Consider the following 19,956-nt stretch of genomic DNA (forward strand, 5'->3'; position numbering starts at 1 on the left):
TACTTTTTTGTCCCATCTGTTTTTGAATTTCTTTAGATCACAGCATGATGTGTTGCCTTTTTAGATCTTTAAGCATGCTTTACTTAGTCAAACAAGTTCTATAAGTTAGATTTTTTTTATCCAAGTAGGTTTGGACAACTTTTTTAAAAACTGCATTTTGTATTTACTTGGATTATCTTACTGTAATATAAATATAAAGTTTTGATGATGCCAGTAATTTGCAAAAAGAAAAAATTATCAGAAAGGGGGAAAATATTTTTTCACAACACTGTAATAAATTTAAGCAGCTTTAACTGAAAAAAAAAAAAAAAACAGTATCTTTATAAAAGTAAACATGCTCACTATACATTTCTCATACAAGTACAGGTCTTTTATTAGCGCATTTCAATCGGCGGCCTTCAGACAGCAGGTTGCAGACTAAGAAAAGGAGACAGTTTGAGTTTTAAAGGGGCAAAGGCGTCTAAGAGGTTTTGTAGTTCGTGATTTAAAGTTGTGAAATATTATTCAGTGTTGGAAAGATTTTGAATAAAAGCATTAACACTAAAAGAGACTATTTATGGTCTGAAGGAAGTGAAAGAGAGAGAGTGTGGTTTAAATGCAGACATTTTTTCTGTTTTCTGTCCTGTTCTTTATTTACAAATAAACAAGCAAACACTTTTTTGTCATTTTGTCTCTCTCTCTTTTTAAACTTGTTCTGGTAATCTTTTTTTCTGGGAAATCTGTTTTTCTATTTCACTTTTTTTTATTTTCTTCCATATTTTTCATCTTTTTTTAAATGTGTTGTGCTAAAAAAATTCAGTTTTTTTTTTATTTTGTTTTCATTACCTTTTTTTTCTCAAAGTAATGACTTTAATAGAAAAAATTCCCCCATCGTCTGCTTTTATTACTTCCATTAAAATGTTCTTTTTATTTTTTCTCTTTCTTTTCTTTCCCTTGTTCTCCTTTTTATTAATGTCTTAAATAGACCAAAGAAACAATCAATCAAACTAATATTCACCCATTTTTTTATGCTTTCCCATTTTAAAATACTTCAAATTTCTTCCTAACTTTAAATTTTTCTTTTTTTTTTTAAGGATGATTTAGGTGTCTCAAAACAAATATTTAAACTTTTAAATTTTGTTCTGCTCAAATTTTTGCTTATTCTGCTTTTTAAGTTCTTTACTTTTCCATTTTCCACTTTTTAAAAATTGTATTTAATATATAAATAAAAAAAAATAACTTCTAATTTGTAATTATTGAAATGCAGGTTAGTCATATTAAGGGTTTGAAATAGTTTTTGAGAGCCAATCAGGTTTCAGTATGCAAATGAAGGCCATTTGACAGAGCTTGCAAGTAAAAGTAGGTGTTAAAAGCAGGTGTTATCTGCCTAGTAATTACAATTTTTTGTTAATTATTAAATAAATTTGGATTTTCACAACCATTCTAAAGGAAAAGAACCATTAATGTCATTAATGCAAATTACAAATTCGAGTCATGTGGTATGATGTGATGTAACTAGCTTTACTGGAACAGGAATAAACTCTGCATGACTTTTTCCTGTGTTTCTATTTTTTTCGGTCTGGTTCATCCCCGCGCTCACTGTTTATACTTTAGGCGATTTAAGTTTGTATGTCAGGACTCGAAAACTCGTGAAACGCTCAAGGCATAGTTCTACACACGCTGCCCTTCACCTGGGATGTGGTTGCGTGAGGATCCCTGGCATATTAGAGCAGGTTTGGGTAGGTTCTCTTCCCGTTGGGCAAACAGCAGACAAAGCAGGAGGACGATGGCCAAGTGTGTGCTGGCTCTTCAAACCGAGCAGGAAAAAAAAACCATGTGATGTCCCATGTGATGTGCCCTGCCTCTAGCTCTGTTTTATTAAAGTCCTGCATCCTCATTTTATTTATGCCTCAATTTGCTTGCATCCTTCTTACTGACTTTATAAATCTTTAGTGTGGCGTAACAAACAAGAAACATTCTTCTGAAACTGCTCAGGTACAGGAAGGAGAACAGTTCCTCAAGACTACATTAAAAATACAAAAAAGTCTTGAGCTTTGAAGGTAAAATATGATGAACAGAGGAAATCAATACTTTTGCACAGTTCTGTAAATCATCATCAGCTTTTAATAGCTTCTCTTTGTCTTTAATAAGACATAAAAGGTGTCATAAAGCACAAAGTATAAACTCACAGCTGCTCCTTTGATAGTTATAAAGCACTGACACTGGAGACTCCTTCCATACCAGAACTGTACATTCTGTAAAGACCCTTTGTGTTGGAAATGCTATACAAATAAAATAGAATCAAAACATTAATAAAAAAATAAATAAATGTATAAATAAGATTATACGAATTCATTTAAACCTTGTGTTTGGATTTTTGTTTAAATGTTTAAACAATGTGTTTGTTTAATTCCTTTGTTTAATATGTTTTGCATTGTTGGAGAACGCCACGCCTCAATCCTTTAAAAACTTTAGTCTCTCTCACAACTTTCTCACTCGTTAAATCAATTGTGACTGCATGCTGTTTTGCACATCTTCCTAAATTATTTATGTCCTGAGTCCTGATTTAACAATTACTGTAATAGTTTTTTAAAATACTGAAAAAAAAATGTTTAAATGCAAAGGTTAGAAATCTTATTATCATTTTTTGGTGGTAATCTGAAGATCAAAGTGACACTGAAGACTCCTTCCATATATGGTAAATAATTGTCTCCTTACATGAAACACATACATACATTTTTAAATGTGTTCTCTCTCTCTCTCTCTCTCTCTCTCTCTCTCTCTTTAAATGTGTTCCTCCTATTAAAAAAAAAAACTAGTGCATTGGGATTTTTACCAACCTAACGAACACTATGTTGTATGTTGTGTGACCGAGTTATGTACAGTATGAACGTACGCCTGTCTCTTCGGTGTGTATGTAGGGCAAGGACGGATTACTGAGTGCTTTCAGTTTAGGGATCAGAACATGGCAGAGAGCAGAGGAGTTTCTCCATCCTTCTTACTTTGATGAGATCTTTCTCCTCTTTGGGGATTTAATTCCATTATGGAAATGCATTACCTTGCAACATCACTCTTTTCCCTGACACACACACACACACACACACACACACACACATTTGGATCCTCTGTGGATTTGTCCGGTTAGGGTTGACGCCAAACGGGAGCCATTACAAATGGATTATGCTGCTGGACTCCCTGAAGGAGCCGTCACTGTGACCTCCAGGCCACTGGCTTGAGTCGCATTATGAATTTTTGCTCCATGTAACACACACACACACACACACACACACACACATGCCTCGATTTCCTCTTTTGACTAACTCTATATTCTGCTCAGATACACACACAAACACACACACACACATGTCTATCCTCTAACCTCTGCTCCGTCCAAGAGTCACTAATGCACATTAGTGAGTCGAGGCACAGTGAAGGTCGCGGTATTCAGAGCACCATGCCACCTGCAAAGATTTAAAAGGCTGCCCAGTGCACACAGTGTGTTTATGTGTGGGTGGATGTGGGTGGGTGGGGGAGCTCTGTACCTGCCACATGGTTTGCGGAGGCCGGGATGGTAGAACGTGAGCATTCCAGGAACCATGACGTTAACGGGACATCCTCCATTATACTCCTCTTTAGCCCAGTCCTAAAATAAACACAATATGCATTAATTATTTAAATAATTATCCATAGATCCAAAAGTATTAATGCGCCTACTGTAGCGTATCTATAGTAACAGCTCGCTATATAACCGGATTGAGTTACAGTCTTTCACTGTCCTTCTTCCTGTATACATTAGAATGAAATCTCGTTTCTCCAGGACGACGGTGAGTCACAATAACGATCCAGTAGCACACAGTACACCGGGCTACATAAAGATCCCGTATTTTATTATTTGATGCTTTTTTTTTATCCTTTAATCTGCCATTGTTTCATTCAGTCTCCCAAAAACATGCTGTTTTAGTTGCTATGAAAATGAACTACTGATGAGATCAGATTAGGTGGAAATCTAATTGGCTAAAAAGTTTTTTTTTTTTTTTTGCATAATAAGCGCCTTTTAACGTACAAAAACAAAAAAAAATTAATATACACACACTACTACTAGACAGGAAATAAAAGTGCAACATTCATGTAATAAAAGTCTTTAAATGTTCTCTAAAATCTCATTAACAAACAAAAATACAAACACATGATTTTTATAATTTTGAGTGACCAACATGAGTTGTGACAGAGGAAAAATAAGTGTCTGGTTTGATGCCTGGGTGATGATACAGCCACGGCTAGCTAGTAGTCTAGACGGAGCGGATTCTCCAAGCTCTCTCGGGGCGAGAAGGAGTGGCATATTCAAACTCCTACATCAATCATAGTGACACTCGCCAATCAAGGACACCCGTGTGCGCTTTCCTCTGTTTATGTTACGAGACCCGCTAACAGTATGCAGTCGGCACCATTACTGGTTGGTTCTGTAGCTGTCACTGGTGTGTTACTGCTCTAGCAGATTCACTTTACACCGATTTGGACCATTTCACAATATGCAGGTGAATTGGTACCAGAAGAGAGAGAGGTCAGGATTGGGCATAAAAAGAAACGTGCAGCAAAGCTTTAGACTTTGCCGGCGGAAATTGTGTGAAAATTAATAAGATAATTATCTCTTCATGAAATATATTATCAGTTCAAATTACAAGGTTTTACATCTTTCACCATCTATACTGTAGTACTTATTAGTATGAAAATCTGGAGAAATTTCAGGCTGAGGCGTGTGTGTGTGTGTGTGTGTGTGTGTGTGTGTGTGTGTGTGTGATTTCGCACCCTCACACGGCACTGCATAAGAAACAGTCCCGCTAGCGTGATGAATACAGCCACGAGGGCTCTGAAGGAATTTGGAAAACTGTTGTCATTAAACACTAGAAATGCAACCTGTAACCGTTACACAAGGAGAAAGCCATACATCAAGTCTGCAGGCCGAAACATCAATTCCGAGGTCTCGGGCCCTGAGCTCATCTCAGATGCACCAGAAGATAATGGGAATGAGTTCTGTGGTCAGACGAGTCCACGGTTCAGCCTGTTTTCAGGAAAAATGGATGTCGAGGTCTCTGTGTCAAAGACTAAACAGACCGTTAAGACTATTATGGGGGAGCGGGGTAGAAGCCAACATCTGGCATGATATGACATTACATATCTGATCACTCATACCATCACGGCCTCTGACAGGATTCACAATTCACAACCAAACACAGTATGATATGCAGTGAAATGCCTACACGACTGTTTGTGACCTAAAAATAAATGAATGGAAAATAAGAGAGGCAAAATGCCAATAGAAAAGAATGTAAAATATAAAAATCAACAATATATACCAATTTGTTACAATAAAATAAAATAAAATATAGTACCCCAGTAAAGTAAATAGCATTTATTATTTTCTAACAAAGACACTCAGAAGTGGATGCGATATATTATGGAATTTTTTTCTTCCTGATGTACTGTAAATGCCTTGGAAGCAGAAAGTATGAGAGTATGAGTGTAAGTGTAAGGATTTGAGACAAGGACTTTGACAAGGGCCAAATTGTGATGTCAAGAAAACTGGGTCAGAGCAACTCCAAAACTGAAGCTGTTATGAAATATGGAGGTCTGAAGTGATCAGGACATACCAAAATTGGCCCAAGAAAGGAAAATTGAAAAAGCGAAGGCACTAGTCTGTTGTATATGGGTTTGTGTAGCCACAGACAGAGCAGAGTGCCCATTCTGACCTGTTCACACCAACAAAAGCTCCTGCAATGGGACCATGAAGCAACAGAAGAAGGTGGCCTGATTTGATGAATTGCGTTTTCTTTAAAATCATGTGGATGGCTGGGAGTGTGTGTGTGTGTGTGTGTGTGTGTCGCATAGCTGGGAAAGAAACCGCAAAAGGATGCACTATGGAAAGAAGGCGAGCCGGTGGATGCAGGGTGATGAGCTAGGCGATGTTCTGCTGCGAAACCTTGGTTCCTGGTTTATCTACCTAAACACTTTTACAGGCCAAGTATCATGAAAATGGTGTTCCCTGATATCACTTCCAGTAGTATAATGATCCCGGGTACATTGCAAACATTGTTCAGGAACGGTCTGAGGAACAGGACAGTTCAAGGTGGCGACTTCAGCTCCAGATCTCAGTCTGATCAAGCGTCTGTGGGATGTGCTGGAAAATCGAGGCCCCCCCATGGACACCCCACCTCACAACCTACAGAACTAAAAGGATCTGCTTATGACGGCTTGGTGCTAGAGACCACAAACACACCTTCACGGCTCTAGTGAAGTCCAGGCCTCGATGAGGCAAAGCTGGGGGGACCTACTCAATATCAGGTGGAAGGTAATAATGATGTGGCTGATCAGTGTATGTGTGAAGGTACCATGAAATGTGAGACCTATGAAAAGTTTGACTGAGAATTAGAAACTGATTCTCTAAAAACGGTTTGATCAGTGTGAATCTTGTGTGATTTTGCAAAACGCTACAACTCCACCTCCTGCAGATTTGACACAGTGGAAATCACAGACTTCACCGTATACCATTGTGCAACCGCCAAGTGTAAAGTAGGAGCACAATGAAGTGCACATCTCTGTTGGGGAATAGTCGATCAGTGCAGGTGAGGGCAGGAAGGCAGCAGGGTGGTGATTACTCCCATCACCTCAGGGATGAAGCTGTTCTGGAGTCTGGTGGTGGTAGCACATTCCATATTCCAGGTGAAGATTCGTCACCCACAGTGATGGTGCTATTATGCACACAGCAGGAGTGACAAAAGCTGTCAATTACGGGTAGAGAGACCACATTGATCATCTTGGTTGTCCTGACAACCTACCATTGGAGTTCCTAGACCAAACTGTGTGACAACTTATCAGGAGGCTCTCTATCGTTCCTCTGTAGGAGATCCTGAGAAGGAGCGGTTGATTCTTTTGAAGCTCTGCAGGAGGTGGAGATGCTGAGGTCTTCTTCTCTCCATGCAGGTGAGAACCTCTGTGATGCATATATTCACTGATATAATACTTGCATCTTATTTGTATATATAATTAGTGAATTAAAGTACACAAAAATATTTATACTGTTGCAGTGTTACAATTAAATTTCTAAGCGGTGCATCTGGCGTGTGCCTGTATTGTCATTGTGTGTGTGTGTGTGTGTGTGTATAGATTTCATCAGGAGAAAGACTCACCATGTTTACTCCACTTTACTGTAGATGGACAATGCCCACCCTTTCCATGTGTAAAAGATTTTAAAAATCACACAGCTCTCTTTTTTATATGTTTAACTTTTTTACTAAAAATTTAACAATATTCATGTCAACCTGGACCCTGGATGTCCAAGGCAACAGTGCTAACCACTACACCACCGTGCTGCCTGAAAAAAAAAAACAATCCAGCAAAAAACCAATGCACCACAAAAGAAAGACACCAGCACACCCAGTGCCTCACAGTCTGTCTCATACGGGACCCAGCAGGCGAACAACCCAAGGCCTCCAAATTCAAGAGATCCCAATCCAATTGAGCCCCATGAGAAGTCCAATCCAAGGAAGTCCAATGTCCCGACGGGCCAGAGCCGACCTGGTGGGACCCAAAGCTTACTGTAGGTGGTGATATTGTTAATGGTTTTATTCTTACAGCTGATCATGTATAAGGCTAAAATCATGACTTACATAATGTGTGTTTGGTGTGATTTGATGTTGATGATGAGTCTATCAGCTAGTATAATCAGCTCTTATACAAAAACTACGCGCACTGATCGTGTCCTCATATATAAACATTTCAATATTCACTTCATATATAAACAAGTTTGATAAAAATATCTCTTCCGAAACTAATCGCAGTTTTAGTTTTGTGATTGGATGAAATTTATTCTTTTTTTCCTCTTCACTATCAAATCCACAAATTTTTGCCCGTATCCTCAGTATAAAATCAAGCATTTTCTCAACTTTCTACAAACTTTCTTCTAAACATATCTTTCCAATTCCTCCTGGAAACCCGGTCCTTAATTATTTCACATGCAATTTATCTCAAATAAAATCAATGTGCTATATTTTCCAGCGCTCAGGATGTGACGGCGGCGAGATGCCTGTATTTTCCTGTAAATCAATGCAGACAACACCGAGGTGACCGTGAAACTCCTCCAGCTTTTTGATAACCTGTCCTATAAAACGGCACGAGCCGTCCCCGTGGGTCTGTCCGCACCTCGCTGCGATTTCAATCAGCCGGAGACTTTTTAATTCTAACGACCTTTCTGCTTTCTGTTTCTTTTAATTCAGGCTTGATTTTAATTACAAAAATCAAAAAGGAATCTTCAAGGCTTCATTGTCAAGGCTGAGGTTTATATTTGAATTAGTTTCTTTTTTCTTTTCATTTTTTTTAGATCTAACACTTTTGTGAAGCAGAGAAATCGAAACACTTCACTGCGTCGTGTTGTTTTGCTTTCACACGTTTTTGTTTCACATTGTGAATGACCAGTTTATTACTGCTGGGAAAAAAAACTGCAAAGTGTTCTATGGAAAAACTTGGAGACTTTTCAGGGTTTGTTTCCCATTCAGGCAAAATATTTCTTAGACTAAAAAAAAAGCAGACAGAAAGTGTGTTTGTCTCAGTACGAAAGTGAACTTAAACACATCTCCTGTTGTACTGGACTTCCAGCCTGCTAACACACAGTATGAGTGCAGATCAATCCCTGCTCTCTGGTATCACACAAATGAGGATGGGTTCCCTGCGGAGTCGGGTTCCGTTCAAGGTTTATTCCTATTGAAGCGTAAGCTTTCTTCCTAAGGGTTATTCCTGGTCACCATCACTTTCCGCTTGCTCGTCATGGACGTTCTGATAATTATGATCTATAGATATTTTCTCACACTAAAAGATATAAACAAGCCTTCGCGCATGTTCGATCGTAGAAGTTGGGTCACATGTCCGGTGTACATTGTCACGTACGTGCATCTTTCACAAGTGCCGTTTGAGCCCAGGATGTCCGGAAGCAAGTGTGAAAGCAGCAGCGATGAAGCTGGTACTGTGCCGAGCAATAACAATAGAAATTAAAGAGAAAATGAATTAGAGAATGGAGGGAGGTTAAAAGATGGCAGACATCGCTCGTTCTTTTAACATAAATCGTTTAACCCTGGGCATGATTAACTTAGTACCTAGACACTGTTTGTTGGACTTATGAACAAATTGAACTTATGAACGAGCTCTCTGAACAAAATCCGTTCATATGTAGGGAACTTACTGTGTGTATGTACTGTACTGTATATATTCCTCTCTCGAGGAAGTGGTAGGGAAGAGGACGCTTAACAAAATGCTGTTCATCATGGCCAACACCGACCACCCACTGCACATAGCGTTCTGCAACCAGAAGAGTGTGTTCAGCGGGAGACTTCTCACTACCGTTAATAATTACCATATCTACAATAATTATCTACAATAAGCTACTGAAAAACTATATATATCGAGCTTTTAACTGTTGAAAAATCAGTTTAGATAACTGTACTGATAACAAATAAAAAACTATTCTCAGAGGCATATTTGAAGTATGTTCCCTAAATAAATCATTTTTAATGTCTTAATTTCTGCCAAGCATATCCTCAGAGGACATCACTTGGACAGCTGCAGAAGAGCTGAAGAACCTCCGTCTGAAACATTTTTACACTAAGCCACATTACAGTACTCCCATGCTCTAAAATATCAATTAAATGTGCCGTAAATATTTTCATAACTTTATCATCTGTGTAAATGAAGGTTTACGATTCACCGACACGAGTCAACACACCATCCGCAGCTAAAGGTTAACTCTCGTTAATGTTTCACAAACAAAGCATGGAGGCCTTAATTAATGTCCCTCGCCTCCGGTTAGCCGCTGCGAAAGTCAACAAGGTGATGATTATCAACACGATGCCTCCTCTGCGCACCCCTTATGAGGTGTGTTTATTAGAGTGTAGGTGTTAACTGGGTAAGTGTGTAATACATATACAAAATCATTTCCGATTAATTTATTCTTAAAGCAAAGAACAATTAGGGGCAAGTTGATTATCCCATTAAAAAAAAGCATCTTTAAAGATTGTTTGTAGAACACTGTAAAAGGATTGCGAGTGGAATTAGATCCAGAAGGAACCTTCAGTTGTCAAAGCATTGTAGTGGAATTAATTGTTGCCTCTAACACAATTTAGCTAAAAAAAAAAAAAACCTTTAAAGCAACATTAATACCAAATCAATGTCCTGAGTGTGACTCGACCTCTGATCTCTGATATTAGAGCAGTGCATGTTTACCACTGGACCACTAGGGGGCTGCTGATGGTGCTGGTTAACGCACATACATTACAATGGGCAGCACAAACGTTACCAGGCAACAGTAATTTGGTAAAATATTAAACTGAAAATCAATTAAAATCATTTAAGATGATAGGTCTGTTCTGTTTATGGTAATATTTCAAAAAAAAATAAAACAGGGAGTTTAAACCACAACAATAAGCGATGTGTAACATGAGATGCACGCACTGTGTGTGGTAAGCTGTTGGGTCCGTCTCAATCTCTGATCGCACTTCTAAACCCGGCTAGATACTTAAGGAACCATGGACTTGGTCTGACATTTTTCAAATGGATGTTAATCAGCGTAAATGATCTGAAAAAGGTTACAATATCATTGTTTTTAGGTTGTATTTGCAATGTTGTGTTTGGGTTGTTCATTCCAATTCATCTCAATGTCGTTTTATTAAAGTCATTTTTACTTTAAAAAACTAGGTTTCCCTGCATTGTCCTAATACGACAATCCTACGGCAATCAGACAACATTAGGATTCCTGTTTAAGCTAAGAAATATCCTACAACCTCCATGTTACTGATCATTATTGTCTTTGTAACGATATTTGCTTACTTGAATAGTTTACTTAAATGTAAAAGTCACTATAACATACTTTAAATTAGAAACAACTCTTGAAGAACCCTCTTTCCAAAAACTGGATGGACTGTATAAATGTGTGCACTAGAAATGTTTATCTTCGATACATAGAACCATTAAGCAATGTTCATTTGTAAATAAGCCCTAAAGGTGGAAACAAATTGCATTTAAAACCCTTTTTTTATGTACAAACCCTTAATTAGTCAACACTTTTTTATATTTAGAATTTTATATTATTCCTAATGCTCTTTGGTTGGGCATTTGCTGGGATCCTTAAAGGTTCTTTAAACAAAAGATTGCATTAATGTATTTTGGGTTAGTAGAACCCTAACAGAATATTCAATTAAGCTTCTTTTTTTTCAAAGAGTGTCTGTATTAACTGGGTAAGTGTGTGGAACAAGCTCCAAATTATTGCTCTCAATGCAGAGACCCCTGAATAGGTCTTTGATTTTACATTTGGTGGAACCCTTATTGGTTCTATGTCGAACCCAAACTCCACACCTATATCTTTTGTTATCAAAAAGACTTCCAAATAGAAACCCTTTTTTTTAACAGTCCAAGATATTCTTATAGAGTCGTTAAGCTGCCATTCATGAGCAGGCACTATAAATTCCAGAGATGAACCGACAACAATCATATGACTCTACCATCCTGTGTTAAACTAATCCAGTCTGAATAAGGCCACATTTCAAAGCTCTGAAAAAGGAGCCGCCACAACTCCACGACTGATTCTTATTGCAGTCCAACCGTTACATCATCCTGATTACTAACTGCACCTGTCTCCTGTTTCAATCACCCTTTCTCATTGAATGTACCATCATCGTGAGATTGATCAATTTCTCGTGTAATCCTGAGTGTTCGCTCTCTGTTCAGCATTTCCAGTTTTGATGTACCCACCTTAAATTTCTTGCTTTGTGAGGTCGATTGCGCTGCTTTGGAGCGGCTGCCTGGTTGATTGACCTCCTGTTTTTGATTGTGTCTGCTATTTTGTTTTTAATAAATAATGTCTCGCTTATCTTCACCTGCTTCTGATTCATAACAGATTTAAAAAAATACTACTGACTGAAGAAACAAGTAATAACTAAGAATAAGTTAGGGTAAAAAAGATGTTGGTGTTCATCGTCCTTGTTTAAAGGCTGTAATGTGTCTTATCTTTTGCAGGAAATTAATCAGTGAAGAATCAATTCAGAAATAAATTACAGTTTAAAACTTTATATGCATTTTTAAGTTAAGGCAAATCAGTGTCTTTAACAAAACAGAAAAAAAAATCAAAAGGATTAATGGATGTGTAAAGGGGTGGGGCTAAACATGTTATTCATTTTTCTTTGGTCTCTAAGACGTCAATGGGAAAAAATCAACTCTGGCAACTTTAATAAATCATTGAAAAGACGATTGTCGATAAAAGACGATAAATAAAGATGCCTAAATAATAGAGCGATCAATTACAGATATGATTTAATTACAGTTTCTATTTGATTTGGTTCAATAGCACTAATGTTTATTGTTTAATAACCTCTAGGATTTTATAGTATTGAGTATAACCAATTAAATATTTTACAAACACTGAAATGTCGTGTAACTTGTGCTGTTGCTTGTTAATACTGTACAGTATACGTCAGGTCTCAAAGCCCATGTCTCGTTTTTTTTCCCTGTCGGTTTTTCTGTTCCAGACCAGTAGGTCAAAGCTTTCCACTAAATCTTTCATAATCTCCAAGAAAAAAAAAAAGAAAAGAAAAAATTTTAATTTTATGAATTGGGATTATTTTGCAAATACTTTGCTGTTAATGCAAAGGTATTTTCTGCAAAAGCTACAGTACGGTTTGTTTTTAAGGATCTCATGAGTTGTAAAACACTTAAGTATATACTACACTATACGTATATAGACCCTTTTCTTATGACACTTGTACTTTAGTTCTGGTGTACCCTATTCATATCAGTTATTCTTCCCTAGTGAAAATAAAAAGAAATACACTTTAGTGTATTACAAATATGCTCAAATCTTCGATTGTACATTATAGCAAATATACAAAAGCAAATTGTACCATTAGTTAATATATAAAAAGTACAATAAATTGCTTTTACCAATTTTTGGAGTTAAACTTTAAACATACTTCAAAATAATTGTATTAAAGTACACTTTCCAAAAATATATTATAAAAAATATACTTTAAGTAAAAGGTCAGTGTAATTTTTAAAGCACACTTATTTAAACTAAAAAAAAAATATATATATATATATATATATATATATATATGCTCAAAATCATTGTAACAATGTTGTGACGTATACATTAGAATACAAATTTTAATACACAGTATTAAAATTTTTATTTTTTCTGGTAAATTTGAATGTAGTTGGGCTTATATTTAGTACTTATATCATGCGTATATTTGGTGCACTATTCTCTCTTGCGCGCAAGCTTTTCTCTTCTGTGCGCTCAATATCATAAAGCTAAACTTGCATGAACTGCAACAGCGTTAAAACTTTGCCACTATTCCAGCCAACCAGAGACTAGAATAGGGGCAACACAGCCAATCAAAAACTGGAGGCGGGCAGATTTATGTTTCAGACTACATGTCTCTGATTGGCTCCATAGTTCTTCGCTTCAAGTTTGAGTTCACGGCTGGAAGCTGCATCATTGCGTGTGTTAGTTCATATCATTATTTTATTTTCATTAGCATTCATTTTTTTAAGGAAAATTTTTGTTTTTTTGTTAGGTAGTTTGTAATTAAGTACATAGTTTAAACTATAGAATGTATTGTTTAATGTGTTATTCCTAAAACCTTACAAATGAAATCTGTTGAATTCATGAATAAAATCTGCCTCATAATTATTGATGTAATTTGTTTCAAAAACATGTTAGAAGAAAATGCATGAAAATAGTGAAAATGCATTCAGCGTTTGTAAATGTTCCTACAACTCTTTAATGTGCTGGTTATTAACAGCAACTAAAATAGAAAGGTGGTTCGGTTAGCTAAGGCACTGGATTGTTGATTTGGGGGAATCTGAGAATCGGGGTTTGAGTCCTGGTGTTTCCTGTCCCAAGCCTGGGTAAAAAATAATTGAAGGGGTTGTGTCAGGAAGTTGTGTGTGGATTGCGTAGTCTGCTGTGGTGACGCCTTGACCACAAAGGGTACTTTTTTGGATTTGACCAGAGGCATGCTCCTGCTACAATTAGAATGTATCTATAGTATATTACTCATGTATTTGTAAGACCGTAAAAATTGCTGTAATGTACTTATAATATATTAAATATATACAGTGGAACCTCGGATTACGAGTAACGCGGTTTACGAGTGTTCCAGAAGACGAGCAAAGATTTTTAATAAATTTTGACTTAAAAAACGAGCGTTGTCGTGGTTTACGAGCATCGAGTATTATGTGGAACGCATGCGCTTCTTGTTTTGACACCGAGCGTCGCGTCATCACAACTGAGCCAATGTTTTTTCTCTCTCTTGTGCTGCAAAGTGTGTGTGTTATGTGTGTGCACGTGCGTAATTTTACAATGCTCTGGTTTGCACACACACACACACTCTCTCTCGTCGTTAGTGTGTGTCAGTGTTTAAGTGTGTGTGTTATGTGTGCGCGCGCGTGATTTGATACCATGTCATTTCACTCTCTCTCTTTCTCTCTCGCTCTCTCTCGCCTTTAATGTGTTTGTGTGTGTGTGTGTGTGTGTGTGTGTGAAACAGAGAGGGGGTGCTTTACTCGCACACAACCTGCACAGTGTTAAATTACGCTCGCGCACACACATAACACACACTCAGCAGCACAGGAGAGAGAAAAACACACACACACAGCGCCTGTGCGAATAAATGGAAACACTTTCGGGATTTATTTTTACTTTTTTTAGGTAACGTGCAGGTTAATTTGTTTTATTTTTACTATATATTTTGTGTTAATTATTTTTATGTATTTATTTTTTGGGCTGTGGAACGAATAATTTTAATTTCCATTATTTCTTATGTGAAAATGTGCTTTGATTTACGAGTGTTTGGGAATACAAGCCCACTTCCGTAATGAATTATGCTCGTAATTCGAGGTTCCACTGTACTTCAATTTTATTAATGACTGTGTCAGGTATGTACTGTAGATAATTAATCTACAGTACAGTAATTAATTAGTACATAAACAGCCATATACTTTAAGTGCACTAAGTATACAGTGGTAGCGGGCAGATGGCTAAGGCACTGGGTTACTGATCAGAAGATCGCCGGTTCGATCCCCAGCTCCACCACGTTGCCACTGTTGGGCCCTTGAGCAAGGCCCTTAACCCTAACTGCTCCGGCGTGCTGTATCATGGCTGACTCTGCGCCCTGTCGCCAGTTACACTGGGATATGCGAAGAAGGATGTAATGTATATGAGACAAATAAAGGCTTAACCTAAAGTTGTTTTTCTTTAGCACATAAAAGTTCACTTTATACACTTAAAATTGTGCTTTTGTATAATTTAGTTACAACTTAAATGCACTTAGTACAAAATTAGTTGTTCCAAAATAGCAAACATCATTAGCAAAGGCACACACCTTCTTGTGTAAGATCTCACGGTATCAGAGTGAAAAACAAACTCATAACCTTGGCAGAATTATCTCCAAGACACAGATCTGGTGAAAAATACAAAAAATTTCCGGCAGCATTGAATGCACCCAAGATCACAATAGCCTCCATCAAAAAGAGATTTGGAACAACCAACAATCTTCCAAGAACTAGCTGCCAAGCCAATTAGGGATGAAGGGATTTGGTCAGAAAGGTAAAGAAGAATCCACGAGTCAGTATAAAAAAGATCCTGAGTTCTGTTGTGGAGATGGGACAGCCATCACAGAAGGACAGCCATCACTGCAGCACTCCTCCAACCAGGCCTGTGTGATAAAGCTGCCAGACAGAAGCCATTCCTCACTTAAAGGCACATGACAGCCAGCTGGGAGTTTGCCAAGAAAGGACCTGAAGGACCACGGAAGAACAAAATCCTCTGGTCTGATGACACAATTCCCCACACCATGCGGAGAGGAAACCAGGCACTGCGCATCACCTCATTAATACCATGCCTACAGCCAAACACGCTGGTGGCAGACAAACAAACCAAACAATGGACATGTTTTTGAAACAACCTTGAAAGTCCAACTACAGTGAGTTCAATAAATTAAAACATTAAAGTAAAGCTATCATGATAACACACAAAGTAAATGGTGATCGCGCCACACTGTTTGCACGTGTCACGATCTCATCATCGCCGCAGGAGCCTCACACCCACACCTTGTTAACGAGCATATTTAACACAGCGTGAGTCTGTGCACTCGCACCGTTCATCACGACATCAATCAGACCAAAGCTTGATGTGCTTCGATCTGACTAATTAAGAACACAGTGGAATCACAAAGTTATAAGTCCATGTGCAGTAAATCCAGCGCTGCGGAAGTCTCGAGTCTGATTGGTCAGAAGGTGTTGAAATTTTCTATCACAGAGTGCTGACAAAAGCTGTGAATCACAGGTTCAAATGTTGTAACAGTCATCTTCAGGACTGATGAAATGAAGCACGTTTGTAGCAAGCATTTTTGTCTTATTAACTTAAGAGAATGAAGCGAGACCAGATATGGAATGAATGTTTATAGCTGTTATGCATAAATTATTTATATGGAACCCAAGATTTATTCAGTGATATTTTATTATTTTTACTTGCAGTTGCATGATGTGTGAACTTTGATTCTTTTAAAACCTAAATTAATTGTTAATGAGTTAAAAACTGAATCGGAATACCAATAATACTACTACTACTACTAATTATAATAATAATAATAATAATAATAATAATAATAACACCAATAATTTGCTTTAATTTTATTCAATTTTCATTTTATGTAGAAAGTTACTTCACACTGTACAGGATAAGCGCTATAGAGAACGAGACAGAGAGCAAGATGGAAAACAAATGGAAAACAAATGGTCTAATTTGGAAATACATCTGCTTTTTGAAGTAGCTATAATGTGGCTAGTTACATTTCTTGAAATTATAGATTTATTAATTTATCCCACACATTTCTGCTCATTGGATCAGATTACTGAATATAAATATCTGAGAATTTGGCTGGCTAACACTCTGTCTTTCTCATAACACATTGATAATTTGAAGACTAAGGGTGCTTTCACACCTTCAGCATTTGGTGCGCACCAAACGTGTCTGGTCCCTTGGTTCGGTTTGTTTGTGTTAATGTGAATGCAATCTCGGTACTTTGGTGCGCACCAAATCAATCGATCCGAGACCTGCCTGAAGGGGTGGTCTCGGACCGCTTTATCCGCTCTACTTTGGTATGGTTCGCCTGGTGTGAAAGCAACCCAACCAAATCTGACGAAATGGTATACTGTAGTTTAATGCACTTTGGGTATAAGAGATACGGGGTTGTGGGTAATATTTTTACCCTAAGATCAAATTAAAACTTGTGTTCCTTTATAGAATGCGTTCTGGAATTACATCATCTGCTAGGAAAACTTTGGTGCAAATGACCATTCTCCCCATGTTTGATTATGGTGACGTTATTAACAGATCAGCATCCAAAGGCCTGCTTTAAAAGCTGGACGTTTTCTACCACTTTGCCATTCGGTTTTCTAACAAATGCTCCTTTTAAAACTCATCACTGTACCCTGTATTCTTCTCACAACTGGTCTTCATTGCACACCTGCCATAAACCTCATTGGCTTCTGGTCAACTCTCCTTGGTTTGTCCCCTCCTTACTTACAAGAACTGTTACACTCTTCTCCTCCTTCTGGGCATAACACTCGTTCCGCTAACCTGATTCCGCTGACAGTTCCTAAGGCTACTTCTGTCTTCGGCCTGTCGTCTTTTCAAAACGCTGCTGCTAGAGACTGGAATGACCTGCAGAAAACGTTAAAATTGGATAATCTTATTCCTAAGTCTACTTTTCAGTCTCAACTTACTATAAAGACGTGTGTTGCTGTGTTGCTGTTATTTAGACTAGCTGCTCTAATCTATTGCTGCTCCATTGTTTACATTGTTTAAATAACATTTTATGGTTTTTTTGTAATATGTATCTAATGTATTTTCTTTTTGCTTTTCTTCATTTATTTAATTTTTCTATCATAATTTCATTTATACTGTATATGTCCATCTTTCTTAAAATGCCTTATTTTTATTAGTCCCCCTATTTCCCCTAAAAGGCTCCGCCTTTGCCAGGCCACAGTTGTTAATAAGAACTGTTCTTAAACTGTCTTTCCTGGTTAAATAAAAAAATTAAAACATTCTGGAAATACCATCACCCAGGATTTTAGAAATTTATCTTCAGGAGTAAAATTAGGCCACCTTAGACTCATTCGCCAGTACTAACATCTACTGTACAACCACTCTGGCTCTGAGCACATCATCAGGTGTGTGGACAGGGTGAACAGACAGAAAAAAGTTAAAACCTTCTCCAACCAGAATCTCCAGATGGTAATCTCTCTTCTGCTTGAAGCATGCATGCAATATTTAGGCCTGGTGACCGGGAGGATTGCAGCATAGCCAGAGCCAGTCTGAAAAACTGAGGATCTGACCCTGATGCAAGGACTTTAAACCTCCCACCATGGCACCAAAACCAGCACTGACTCACTCCCCAATGTGATGAACCACTTCTGTGCTTGTTTTGTAAACAAGAAATTCATGCTTAAGGCGGTGCCACTGCTGGGCGTGTCCCCTCTGACACTACACTCCTGAGATGTGCAATACCCCAAACAGCTTAAATGAACTGAACACAGCTGGCCCTAATGCCTTTAGGGCCAACCAGCTGAGGTCTTTTTAAACATCTTTATCCTGTCCTTGCCTCAGGCAGCTGTCCTCACCTGCTTTAAGTTAGCCACCACCATGCCAGGGGGCAGAGTACTTTTATCCCATCACAGCCACCCCTACCCTCACACACTGCTTCAAAAGGCTGGTCCCGACTCATCTTAAACCCACTCTGGATCCCTACCTTTCTGCCTCAATCACTTCAGTATCCCAACAGAGGATGCCATCAACAGAGGTTTGGGTGGTAATGGATCAGTGTGTTAAGACTCTGAGTTACTCATGAAGTAGGCAGTTTAAGTCCCAACTTCGCTGAGTTGCCATTGTTGGGCCCTTGAGCGTGGCCCTCAACCCTGTCTGCTCCTGGGGTGCCGTATAACAGCTGACCCTGCACCCCAACCCCAACCTACTAACAAAAAGTTGGGATCTGCAACGAATAAAGAATTTAACTACGCTTTAATGTATAAATGACGAATAAAGCCTGAAACTGAACCTTATCTCTATGGTCCTCCATTTTGTCCTGACCTGTCCGGACAAGTATTTATGCCAGGATGCTGTTCGTTCACCTTAGGTCAATTAGGCATTACTAAGCCCTTCTCTGTAACTAGAACATGGACATTTTTATCAATCTCACCACCTCATACTGTAGCACTTGAGTTCTTTAAGGATGCTCACTCCTATGCTCCCTCTTCATTCATGACTGTGTATCGATTCATGGTTATACTAAAATCAAGTTTGCAGCGGACTCGACGGTGACAGGCCTACAGAGAGGTCTTATCCTGCACCTGGTGGAAGTGTGTGAACCTGAACAGTAACCTGGATGGAACTCAACACCAAGAAATCAAAGTAGGTCTTTGTGGATTTCGGTTGAGCTGAAAATCACGATAATGCTCCCTTTCACATCATGCTCTTGAGCATGTACCCAGCTTAGACTTTCCGGGACTCACATGTCCCTGAACTCCCCCATTCTAGTTCAAAAGGAGTAACAACATCCATATTTCCTGAGGAGCTTTTAAAACAGCCCACCTGTCGCCTAGGATACCGTAATGGTTTTACAGCTGTACCATTCACTAACTGCATCTCAGTGTGGTAGGGTAACTGCACTGCATCGGACCACAAAGCTCTTCAGCGGGAGCTCAGCACTTAGCATTCAGCACTCAGCTGCCCACCACTGAGGACATTTCTAAGAACCACTGCCTGCAAAAGGGCAGAATGCATTCTCAGAGATGCTTCTCACCTAATCATGGACTATTTGTCCTCCTCCTATCAGGCAGGTGCTGCAGGTGCATCCACCCCTGCACAAACCGACTGAAAAA

The 19,956-nt window shown here is 38.3% G+C and overlaps 1 protein-coding gene across 2 annotated transcripts in view; it reads right to left on the bottom strand.

Annotated features, from left to right (window-relative positions):
* The window catches only part of si:ch211-127i16.2 (probable flavin-containing monoamine oxidase A), an 87,407-nt gene that overhangs the window by 6,661 nt on the left and 60,790 nt on the right, over positions 1 to 19,956 (bottom strand). Inside the window, exons 11-12 of one of the 2 annotated variants that reach the window (XM_053475972.1) lie at positions 3,522 to 3,622; positions 2,169 to 2,261 (exon numbers count right to left, since the gene is read on the bottom strand). In XM_053475972.1, coding sequence (XP_053331947.1) covers positions 2,186 to 2,261; positions 3,522 to 3,622 — 177 coding nt within the window. In that variant the 3' untranslated portion in view covers positions 2,169 to 2,185. The remainder of the gene's footprint in view (positions 1 to 2,168; positions 2,262 to 3,521; positions 3,623 to 19,956) is intronic. The other variant, XM_053475971.1, reaches the window with a different exon arrangement.

This window comes from Clarias gariepinus, chromosome 17 (assembly GCF_024256425.1).
Source record: "Clarias gariepinus isolate MV-2021 ecotype Netherlands chromosome 17, CGAR_prim_01v2, whole genome shotgun sequence".
NCBI lineage: Eukaryota > Metazoa > Chordata > Actinopteri > Siluriformes > Clariidae > Clarias > Clarias gariepinus.